General features: G+C 44.9%; 1 protein-coding gene across 3 annotated transcripts in view; it reads right to left on the minus strand.

Annotated features, from left to right (window-relative positions):
• LOC144148791 (nose resistant to fluoxetine protein 6-like) overlaps positions 1–12177 on the minus strand; it is a 42451-nt gene that overhangs the window by 12155 nt on the left and 18119 nt on the right. For all 3 annotated transcript variants that reach the window (XM_077680314.1, XM_077680305.1, XM_077680301.1), the window contains exons 7-13: positions 8964–9057; positions 7919–8005; positions 7599–7764; positions 6494–6576; positions 5493–5615; positions 3617–3740; positions 983–1172 (exon numbers count right to left, since the gene is read on the minus strand). In XM_077680314.1, the coding sequence (XP_077536440.1) occupies positions 983–1172; positions 3617–3740; positions 5493–5615; positions 6494–6576; positions 7599–7764; positions 7919–8005; positions 8964–9057 (867 nt within the window). The remainder of the gene's footprint in view (positions 1–982; positions 1173–3616; positions 3741–5492; positions 5616–6493; positions 6577–7598; positions 7765–7918; positions 8006–8963; positions 9058–12177) is intronic.

Raw genomic sequence — 12177 nt, forward strand, 5'->3', positions numbered from 1 at the left:
GAAGCACTCAACAGTTAGTTGGCGGTTAGAGCTCTGGCTAAATTAGAATTTATAAAAACAAACCGGAGTGCTGGGCTACAAGCAACGCGCGACTTTTCTACCGCAGTTCTCCCACGCGTGCGCTCTTTATGCCTTTGTGGGTAAAGTGTCCGACTTCAGTGCAGGTCAGCCCGGCAGCCTCAAGTTGGAGTCCCACGCGGGGCAACTTTGTTTTGTTCCTTTTTTTTTGCTCGAGCCGCTTTGTGACGTTTGATACGAAAAAGGTAAGATTCCGAAGGGAATTCGGCCAAACAACGTGAACTTCACCAAGGACTCAGTACAAACGGTGCAAACAGCCAGTAGGCCCGAGTTCTGCTACAATGGTTGCCAGACAACTGAAGCGGTCGCGCCGCCGGAAACTTGGAGAGCAAACTGTTTACGGCAACCAATAAACAATGCAGAATTTTTAGAATGTTGGTTTACTGTGTTACAAAAATAATATACACAAAGAGCGTTCAATTTTCGAATGTTCTTAAAATGACGTAACTGCTAGTTGCGCTGCCATCCGATGATATCGCATGGTTGCTTGCGAGCCGCCTGAAAACCAGAATTTAAAAAAACGTCTTCTAAATTAAAGACTCAATAAATTATGAAACTATTTTGGGTTTATACTTTGCCGCAAGCAACTCTTCAGCGACCCTTGACTCGGACTGCAAGCAGCAGCTTACGTCGAGCGCACTCCGGCTAGCAGTGGACATTAACATCGACGAGCATCGAAAACACACATCTGGCATGACCACGGGCGCTTAAGCATTCATATCGCGTTTTTTAAAATTAATCAGCGCTCGATTTTTCAGCAACCAGACACAGGCAAAGACAGATGCGAGGCGCCATATGTTGTATCAAAGAAGCAGCAGAAAGACGGCTGCATCGTTGTCTTCATTCAGGGCAAGGCTGTGAAACACTAGTGGTGTTATATCACTATGTACCTTAACTTGCTCACCTGCCCTGCCTGTGGTGCAGGCGAACACAAACCAGGCCATGCACAGGGACCAGAGGATTCGGTCGGCGAAAGAGGACACCATCCGTATCGCCTCCGTAGCAGGCTCATCACTGCGGTACCAGTCACACTTCATGAAGACGCTGTAGAGGCCACATGACAGCGCGACGCACCAGTAGCCGCCTTGTACCAACTGCGGGAAAAGTGTCAAAAAATCGCACACATTTACACGTAGCTTTGTTTAGTTCGTTACTTTACCGGCTGATGTATACCCTTAAGCGCTGAGTACGGGTACAATATATGTGCTGTTTCGTGTCGCACGAGTTTTAACAACACAAGCAAGTCATTTTAAATGTTACCCTTGTTCGCCTACAGGCATTCTTTCGAAAACCTGGAAGCAAAAAAAAAATTGTAGTGAGCCGGGGTAGACTCACTATAGAGATTTTTTTTTTAGAGACGATAGTCTTCCTTGGGCTACTTGAACGCGAAAATTTTGGTCTGTCTCTTTGTATGTCTGTCGGTCGTTCTGCCTGTCTTTCTGTCACTCTATTCAACCACCCGGCTAAAGTGAAACAGAATCTGCAGAATAGGGTGAATACCCACCGCCAAATCTAAACGTCTAAATCCGGTGACAGTATTCATATTTGTCAACATTGTTGAGCCAAAACAAAATGTTACGCTTATCTGGGGCAAGACATCAATAAATAAGGGATATGAGCAGTGTTTTCTTTATTAAAAATACACGGATGGTTTATTTAATGAAAAATACGTCCTGAAGAATACAAAAGCGTCGCCCGTGGTTTCCCTGGCGGCAATTTAAGAAATCAAACGGCAACAGTAACGAAAGGTTCCACTAGATAGTTTTTACGTTGCGCTTGGAACGCACCTGGAGTAGGGTGCATCGATTCACGCGTGTCTCCGCCGTACGGTAGCGCTGGTATCGATGCATTTGGCGTGGAGCAGCGGAATGCGGTAAATTTAAATTGACTTGAGCAAAGCGCTAGCGTGTTTATCATGGGAGGAGCGGGACGGGAGAGGAACAGCATGAGAGGTGAGCGGGAAAGAGAAGGGAGGCATTTACTGCGCAGGGGCGCCAGACGACTATCGCTTGTCGTCGACATTTGGAATGAAGTGAGCAGATACGCGGCCAACTTTTTTTTTTTTGCTAAGCTCTCTCTCCGAATCCCACTTCCCGTTCGTACTCGGCACTCGTGCTCGCTCGTCCACGCTTCGCCATCGCCACTTGCACGCATCCGTGCTTTTTCCCTGAGCAGTGACAGTTGACTTGCAAGTTCGCGTACGTGCTGGTTGGTCCGATTCGACGCCGATGCACATGTATGCGGTTTAGCGCACTCAACCACGCACCCCATGCGAAGAAATCAATTCTGGGGCCCTATTCTCGACTGCACAAATTTTCAGAGAACTGGGGAATTTTAGCTGTAACATTTTAGCTGTAACATTTTAGCTGTAACTGTTACTTTGTCAAAATGTTTCAGAAACAATTAAATCCCTTTTGGCCCATAGAAGGACGCTACCGGTACTCCGATTTTCATTCAATTGTCATAATTAGTTCACAGGGAAGTTGCAAACGTTACATAATTCCGGTCTGCCTCCAGTACATGTGCTGTTACTGGAGGGTAACGGAAAGTCCTATGTTTGTCTGGTACGATAAAACTCTAGTCCTTACAAATTTGACTAAATAAGCACAAAGCCACATTCAATTGCCCAGTGATGAGAAAAATAAATACGTGTTAATTATTCAAGCACGTTTATGATGTGTTTTTCATGCAGTATTTCCGCTCATCAAACTTCGCGGAGTGGAAGGGTCCTTAATTTTGTACTTTCAAATACGAACGTATGGGTTTATTTCCCAGTCTCCTAAGCAGTGTTCCTGATGTAGGTTGAACTCTGATATTCCACATTCCACATCGCCTTGGTGCGAATGAGAATGTCCTACTTACTACATATTTATCTGAAACGACCCATTGAGGCACTCCCCACAGGTAAGGTTTCGCTTCGGTGTGTTAAACACCGAATTTGAATTCTCATTCTGCGTATGTGCCCCGTCTTGCTTGTTCTCGCAACAGGGAACTATTTAACCTAAACCTACCAGCTTAGCTAAAAATACTTCAGCCATCTGAAGAAATGTGTTCCTAATGTTGGCATGGTATACATACAAAAGAATAAAACAGTCACTTAAGTTTCGGATTAATTAGGCAACCACTAGTGCACCCGAAATGTCCTATAAGTTTGGTATCATCAATCGACTAACCTTTACAGGTTAGGCTGACTTCAGCTTGCCTGAAACAGTTAGCCGTGCTTATTTGTGCAATGCTAATATATTCATTTACTTCTTTCGTAAGAAAAGCACAAACGTCTGAGTACATATACTAAATTGATTGAGGAAAGTATGATGAGCAAGCCTGAGGCAGAATCAGTGGCTAGTTGTGTATGAGCTGCCAGAGTGAATAACTAAATAACCCGTAAATACAAAAAGTCAAAAGGAACTTAGTTACTATGAACGAAATAATTTTTTTTAATTGCCACTGAAGCTTAATAATTGTTCCTTTGCTATTAAAGTATTTTTGCACAAAATCTGGTATTGCAGCTTTAAACAGATTGGAGACATCAACTTGCCGCGGAGATCCTCGCTTTCCTTCCGAACTTCTGCGTCAGCACGAAGGTGATGCACCCGGAGAAAAAGCAGACCCCGTGATAGAAGGTTCCGGCATACGACTTGTCAACGGTGTCCTGGACTATGCTGGAAAAAAAAAAAAACGTAGCTCAGAGGGCCGCTCTGCTGTCTTGGTATTCGGTTACTGCCAGGCACAATGACTGGGATAAATCTGGGGAGAATACAGGCTTTGAGCACAACGCCATTTTGGATTAACAGAAAGGGAATCAACACCATGATTGTGCCGCCGGCATAAAATGGGTTTTACAGGTTCTATCATTCATATACTCATAACTATGCTTTGTCCTGTAATATATGCACACACAGCTAGTGAGCGCTAAAGGGGCACCAAAAAGCGAACACTTTTTTTTAACCTGAGTATCAGACCTTTGCAGCTGTTTGGGCGTTTTCTTACCGCCAACGGTGCTTTTTAAGTTAAGCAATAAATATTTAAGCTGAAATTTCTCTCTCCAGCATCTCTAGATTTTTTCACGTCTATGAATAACTTGAACTCAGTAGGAATGCTGAGAGCCCTAATGCTGATCGCACTGATAATCTCCAGCTTTTGCCACTGACACGCGCATACGCTAGCGCCATGAACGGACAGTAGCTTTTCGGGTTCACTGGCGCAAATCGTTTGAGTGCACTTATTCCGAGTGACAAAACATTTGACCAAAACCAAAACTAAAACAAGGCTTCCATCTGGGGTGGAAGGCAGTCTGTCCGGTAAATTTACTAGTTTAAATTTGTATTTTTATAAGGGTTCTTCCATCCTAAGTTGTTTGGTGCACTTTATATACAGTTATACTTCCCTATCTCGCCTTTACTTTCATAAGAATGGTTAAACGAGCTCCACTCGTCCCGGATCACTATTTACAGTTTGCTAAGTCACAAATGGAAGCGCGGGAAAATTAATGGGGCGACGGTGCCTGTTTCGCGCTTTTGGCTTTTTCTGCGTTGTTAAGGAACTCTGCGGCCGCGAGTGATATGTTGGTATTTGCGGCACTGTTTTCTACAAATGAGAGCCAACTATTTTTAGAAGTTTGTCTTTTTACATGATGCTTTGGACGCACATATTGGCGAGGACCGAAAAAATTACAACAGGCAACGCGTTCCTCGTGGGGCTAGAATTAAAATAATGCAATCCACTGCCTTATTGGCAAACATAATCCACCTGCTTTTACAACAGAACCAGACCAACCTTTTTTCTGGTTAGACATTTGCCGGCTGAGAATTTGCACCGACCACCAATGACATTTTTCGACGTTTTATCACCATCTCAAGATGCAATTTTTACCTTCATACCCCTTACAAGGTCTGCAGGGTTCAAGTCGCCCAATGGATTGCATCCCGCCAATTACCTAACCTATGTAATTAAAACGGAATGAAACCTGCTGTCGTCCGGTGGCTAGCAAAGTTACTATCAATAATAACGGTGGCTAGCAAAGTTATTATCAATAAGAGTAAACGCAAGGCAATATATGGTAAAAAAATCATGCACCCCTCCGTCTAACGATGACGACGGTTGAACGGGTAGCTTTCTCGTGACGGATTCTTTGGTTGTCTGTGCTTGGGCTGAGTTTCGACCATGTCGGAATGGAGCAATCGGATAGACACCGGCTTCATAACGCGAGGTACCCAGGTTATATTCCGGGCAGAGTAGCGTTTTTTTTTTCTTTACTTCACCCACGATCATTCACCATTATCGTCAGAAAAGTTGGCTTTCCTGCATGGTGTTTTCGCGTTATGAGAACACTAAAGCTTCGCTTTAAAATAAAGTATTGTCAGCATGCATTATTAAATTGAAAAGCCATGCTTCTCATGTCGTCCTTCACTGACCTCAGGCTTCGCACAACTGGGATCATGAATGGCATCATATGCGTTCCATAAATCTGCCAGGCAGCCAAAGCGCAAGATGTGAGCGAGAGCGCCGCGAAGACGGCAACGGTGAGCCACTTCTTTCTAAACATAGAAAGGAAGAAAGAGGAGAGTTAATCAGTTCAGCGTAGTGAGGCGAACCAAATAGGTTGTATATTATTTCTTTGGTTGGCTAGATGCTTTAACTATCTATCAATCCTACATGAGTCAAGTTACATCCTCTTTCGGCTACTGTTGCTATCAGTATTGTTGCTAGAACCAGTGCTGCGTCTGGAAGATAACATATAACAGATTTACGTTTCGGTCTGGCCGCAGTTTGAAGTCTCAACAAGCGTAAACACACCCTGTGTAATCGAATCCTAGTGTTTTCTCCCTGGAACGTGCATTAAGTCGTTATCTGTACAGTATCCGTACAACTAAAGTGTGCAATGACGCTGTGGTGCAATGTTCGCGTGCGCACGCGCAAGCACGCATGCACACGCACGCACGCACACGCACCCACGCATGAACACACACACACGCGCGCGCACACACACATGCGCGCACGCACGCACTCACGCACACGCATAGGCACACCAGCGTTGAAAAATCCGCCAGTAATGGCTTCATAAGCGCATGTACTGCGAACATGCAGTTAGTGCGGACCCTCGCCAGACGTACTTCATTTTAACAAGGTAGCAAATTGGGCGAGTTGGATAGCATTCATGGTGGTCAGCGCGAACGGAAACAACACACAGCGCTTGTGTCGTCTATTCTCTTCTTTGTGTGTTGTTTCCGTTCGCGCTGACCACCATGAGTACTTCGTTTTCATACTGAGGCAATAAATGAATGCCCACGCAGGTATTTCCTATCTAAAAGCTATATTCGCAAGTATTATCTAAGGATTTTATTTCAGGTCACAATTTTTTGTAAACAAGCCTAAATTTCAATGTCTAAGATTAGAAAATAATAGCACATCTTACGCTTTGAAGACTTGTATGACGAGTACCGAGATCACAAATAACTGGAAATCCGCTGACAAGTACCAAATATGCGGAAGAACCGACTGTAGCAAAGAGAACAAGAAACGTTTGCTTCAGTAAGGCAGCTGAAAGGGCTCTTCAAGTTTCAGAGATTTCTTCTCCTCAAGCTATTACGACACAGGTTCGTGCATTGAGCTGGTGGAGGCACCGGGATGGTGAGAAAATGCTTTAAGACAGAGAAACCATTTTCGGATATCGCCTTTACATAAAATCGGTTAAAAACACTCGTGTCGAGGTTAGGCGCACCTTAAGGATCTCCAGCTGGTTTAAATTAATTCGTGGACCACCACTACGGCGGTTCATCTTGGCGCAAAAAAAAAAAGCCTGACGAAATGACGAGAGCCGTATGTCAAGGGCCCGCTAGAAGATATATTTGATTTGACTTCGCCTATTTTTCTCTGCAATGGCACGAATTATTTTAAGTGCGAAAAAGAAGTAACACATGGGGTTTGTCTATATTCTAGAAAGGAACGCTTAAACGGACGACGACAACAGCATGCGAACTATCTCCAATATACAAATTAGCTCGTCTGAAAAATACTCAATCCAATATTGAGTAACTCAAATGAAATGAGTTATATAATAAAGAAAACCGAGGAAAGGGTGGCGCGTCACTAGCTATTTTGCCGCACTTGTGATGAGATGCGTCGAACTTTTCGACTGGCTATGCCTACAAAATTAAGCAATTACTGAAATAGCTTGGTAGATTAAACTGGAGCTCATAATGTTTCAAGAAAAAAATGCGCTATTTGCAGGCGGTAAGCGGAGTAACGAACGGCTGCAGCAAAACAACGTCAACCTGAATCGGTTGTGAACGCTGCGATGGACTTCACGAGCTGCCGTGACGCTGCGCGTAACACTTGTGTGACTCTCGTAACATCGCGATTCTAATCAGTTTTATTATCCGAAGCAAGAACAGTGTCCATGGCTACGCCGTTACACTGCACAGAGTTATTAGATGTTGAAATGCACTGAAAATTGGTCAAAGTTACTCAGCAGTCTCCAAATATTCTCGGTCAAGGTGCTTCGGGGCCAGTCTACTCACCCTCATGATATTTGTTCTCCAGTTGCGAACTTGTAGCAAGATGGCCCACCAATGTTCATGAATTTCACCGTAGAAACGCGTAAAAAAGGCCTTGGAGTTAGGACCAGAGGCTATCAGTGGTAAGACGTAGATGCACATGATCATAAAGAACGTAGGGACGGTTGCCCTAGAAAGAAAAAAAAATTGCACGTTGAGTTTGACAAGGCCTACAGAGCAACAACAAAATACGGTAAATTCGTAATAAGCAATAAGTAATCTCGTACATTTGGGTAAGGCGCATTTTTGCCTTAGATACCCCGCACATGATTTTTGGTGCTCACCTTATAAACCTCCGGACAATGGCGACTACAGCAACGACGGCCCGGTTGCTAGTTTGCTTGTTGAGGGTGTAGTAGAGCAGGAACCCGCTGAAGGAACAACTCAGTCAGTGGGAACTCGCGATAAAAATTTTGAGGACGCGATTTCAACAATTAGAGTTGATTTATCCACTGCCTGGCGACGAAGATCTTGCTACGTGTACGGTTATGATGCTCGAAAACGTGATGCTTAACTTATGAAAACAAACCAAACAATAAGTCATTACGTAGCAGATAAATGAACTTGCACCTTTGAAAGGGCGTCGTGGAAACCTTTTTATGAGTTAGCGTCTAATAAGAAAGCACACATGGTCGGAGAGATTCTGGACCTCGCAAAAAACAGAAACACAAAAAGATGTGGTGACTTTTATGGGTGTCACGCTTTATGTGGAATCTACGTCCAGCATGTTGAATTGTTATCAAAGCAAAATGTTATTACTGTAATGCGAAAATACTGTGGGACGCAAACTGCAAGGTTCATGTTGAACGAGTAGATTGGTACAGAACATATACGTAGAAACAAAAGGGGCACCAAGCCAAGACGCAAGCCTGCTGCCCACGACGACATGGTGGGAAGGTTTGGTGAATTCTCCCTTCAGAAGAATTGAGGGAGTTCAACAGTGATGATTCAGGAAAAAAATAAATTTTTAATAGTCATAGGTGGCCGATTATTCAATTAATTTTTAACGGCTTCCTGTAAATTGTAAGGTCAGCGTAAACAGAAGTGGTGCAGAGCGATTCTTTGGCTGTACCTTTATTTTGGGAAACAAAATATAAAGAGGCTACGAACTATGAAGTCTTCCCCCTGACTGTCTCAAAAATGCTTCTTTAGTCTGTGTAAGAATAAGGTCCGGATAAAATACCGCAACAATGTCATTTCTGTTAAAGATTAAAGCCGAATCAAAAGGGTTAGAATGATAGACAAGCCATGGTTACGACGGTGCTCAAACGTTGCGTTGAAGGAGCATGCTCTTGCTTTTTGTTTCTCTACAGTCTGAACGCTACTTACCTCAGAAAAAAGAACATGTCTACAGCTTGATAACCAGCAGTAACAATCACCGATTCCCAATGTTCGAAGTATACAAGTGCGTTGGCTAGTCGGGCTGAAACAAAACAAAGATATAATTTCAGGACGCCTTGTGCTCCGTTTTAATGACCTTTCACATTTCTCCGACGCCTTTAGCCTTTGTCAGGAATTCAGGGTCTAGGTTCGTCCGACTTTCATCGTTCGTATATCCTGACACTGCGTGTTTATGGGCACGATCAACCTTCGAATTTCCCATCATTACGTTTATATTGTCGCTCAAACGGTTGATTGATTGTAGGGTTTAACGCGCCGACGCAACGCAGGCGACGAGGCGCGCCGTAGTGGAGGGCTCCGGATTAATTTTGACCACCTGGGGACCGTTAACGTGCGCCGAAATCTCGTACACACGGACGTTTTTGCTGTTAGCCTCCAGCAGAAAAGCGGCCGCCGCGGCCGGGAATCGAACCCGCGACCTCGTGCTCAGCAGCGCCACGCCTTAGCCACTGAGCCACCGCGGCGGGTTGTCGCTCAAACGCAGCTATGTCAACCAGCCAATGAATGTTGGCTTGTTATTTCAAGAAATGCATCAATACCACACGGAAACATGTTTATCTCCTGTTATTGAGGATAGGAACTGAAGATTGCTGGCAAAGGTTTCTTGTTGGCACAGCTCATTAAAGGGACACTGAAGTGAATTTGTCAAGCTCCCGTTTTTGCTTGCACTGTGTAGACTGGCTCAAATTAACACACTATTCATCGTTTATCCGGTTGACAAATCGGTAATTATTTTACAAAGCGCGAAAGAAGAAAAACTACTATGCGCGGTTTGCGGCGGCCGCACCAACTAAAGGCTGTGACGTCAAGAGGGGGGGCACCGTGATTGGACAATGCCCAAGGTTAGCAATCAAAAGTTTCGGTTTCGGTTTCGGTTCTGTAAAACAACATGCTTGACATCTTGTTGGATGGGCATTCACGATTTCTCAATTATCGCCGTACCGCGCTTCTGCCATGTTGTCGGCTGTCAAATGTCTAAGATAAACCTCCCAGGGCGGCTTGGAATCGTAGAAATCACTAGACGAGGCCTACGCAGTAGATGAACGCCCTCCGCGTCACCGCAGACTCTCAAATGCCATGCGCTTTTCCCGCATATTCGAAGCTTGCCTCACTCATGTCTGTTCGTAAAAAGCTAGTTCGCACCAGGCCAAGGGTGTGCTGATTCAGGCCTGGGCCCACTGCCCGCAAGCAGTCAGTGCTTGTGGCAACAGCACGCCAACGAGAACTCGCTAGCGCGTCATTGTCAGTATGCGCGCGTTCTGCGATCTCACTCGTGGAGCAGTGAACGTTACGGCCCAAAAATGGTGAACTCAGTTCAGAAAACATCGGCCGCATACGAAAAAATCAACTTACAAAAAAAAAAAAAAAACATGTACCCTCGGGGATTCGAACTTGCGACTTTCAAAACAAATTGCAGCGCCTCAGACCGCTAGGCCACGAGCCGGCACTGGCCGGTCTGGATATATAAGGTTTATAATGTATGACCAGTTTACACTTTTATTTATTTTAAGCATTTTAAGTACTTTATGTGACTATTTGTTGTATATCACTCCTGCAGTAAGTGTCCCCCAAACTTCCACAATATCTCACGTCTAGCAATTGCATTTCTTTGACGGAAAAGCGTTCGCAGATGTGCGGTCGTGCTGCTGACCGCTGTGCTTGTTTACCCAGCGCAAAAAAAGTGCTTCCTGCTCCCTAGTTTTGCGCTGTACGGTAAAGTTTCAGGTGATTTTATTTTCTTAGTACCTATATTGACTTCGCTGACTCTTCTCCCGCCTTCAATTGGCCTTAGATTTTCCTATATACTAGCGTAAAGTCAGCGAAGCGTCGCATGTGCACTTGTGCAGCGCTTGTGTGGACCGACCCGGACTCTGAGTTTGACACAGTGTACAAACTAACAAAGTAAGGAAAGGCACATTCTTTCATTCACAAAGGTGTTGTGGCTTAGTTTCAATTGAGCGAGCGAATAACGACGACCCGTCGGCGGCCGGCGGACGAAACGCTGGGCCGACTGACTCGATCGGTAGGTCGGCGAACCGTGCAGTAGCGCAGCCATTTTCCAGCTCATCTCCTGCTGACGTCACACGAAAACGCCACAGAAAATGGGCGAGCGTAAAGAGAGGAGGACAGCATTTTCGAATTGATTTTTATACTAAATAAATTCGCGTAAACGCGGCCAGAGTGGTCGAAACAATGCCTACGGACTCCGAATTACAATTTGCGCTAGTAATCCCGCAATGTTTACAAATCACTTCAGTGTCCCTTTAATAAAGGAAGTTGTAGAAAATACACCGCGTGTCCCCTTGTGTTATTATATTTCTTCTTTTTAGTACGGTGATTTTGTCGTGTTCTGTTCTGGCCGTCGTCGACCTGCAGTGAGTGGTCGACGTGTCGTATGTATCATAATTACTATGGCAACAACGCCCCTCTACAAAACCAACAACCACAGAGAATGATCCATGCCGACTGGTACATCTTTGAAAATTAGCTGCTGGGTCTTGTTAATAAAGGTTTCCCTTTTCAGCGAGCCTATTCGCGTTTCAGCGTTTAGGATATAGCGGTTACGTTCATAGGCTTGTGGACAAGAAAATACTTTTTGTCGTCTTCCTGTGCCCTCAACACCCTGTTCCTATCCATTTCCCTACCCCCGAGCACTGGGAATTCACCTTGACCATCTCGGACCTGCAGGAGCAGCGCAGCATGATCAAGCGGGCCACCCGAGCAGCCGCGGCGCGCAGCCTCCTGAACTGAGGAGGCCACCCACCGTTTTTCTTTTTGCGCAATAAGTGTTTTGCCTCCTCCTCCCCCGCAAAGGCTTTTGAACGGCAAGAAAATATTTTCTAGAAGATCAAAACAATGCCTCAATACTACCAATTCATCAGCACATAACAATGCTAGCTCCAGGTATTCAGTCAACTTCCCCCTGTTAACACCTTGCTGTCAAGCCATATAGCCCCAATTTTAAGGGCATAGGAAGAGGCGCGATAAAAACCTGCCACCGTCCAAGAATTTCAAAATAGCCCTTGTCCCATCCGTGGATTAAGACATACTTCATACTGGGAGACTTCCCTACGCCCTACCGAAAGGGACGTCTCCGAGTTTTGTTCCAGGATCAAATTTTGCGGACAGTCTTCTTTGCAAT

Source organism: Haemaphysalis longicornis, unplaced genomic scaffold, assembly GCF_048455015.1.
Source record: "Haemaphysalis longicornis isolate Haplotype H1 unplaced genomic scaffold, Haemaphysalis longicornis Haplotype H1 scaffold_1, whole genome shotgun sequence".
Classification (NCBI taxonomy): Eukaryota; Metazoa; Arthropoda; class Arachnida; order Ixodida; family Ixodidae; genus Haemaphysalis; species Haemaphysalis longicornis.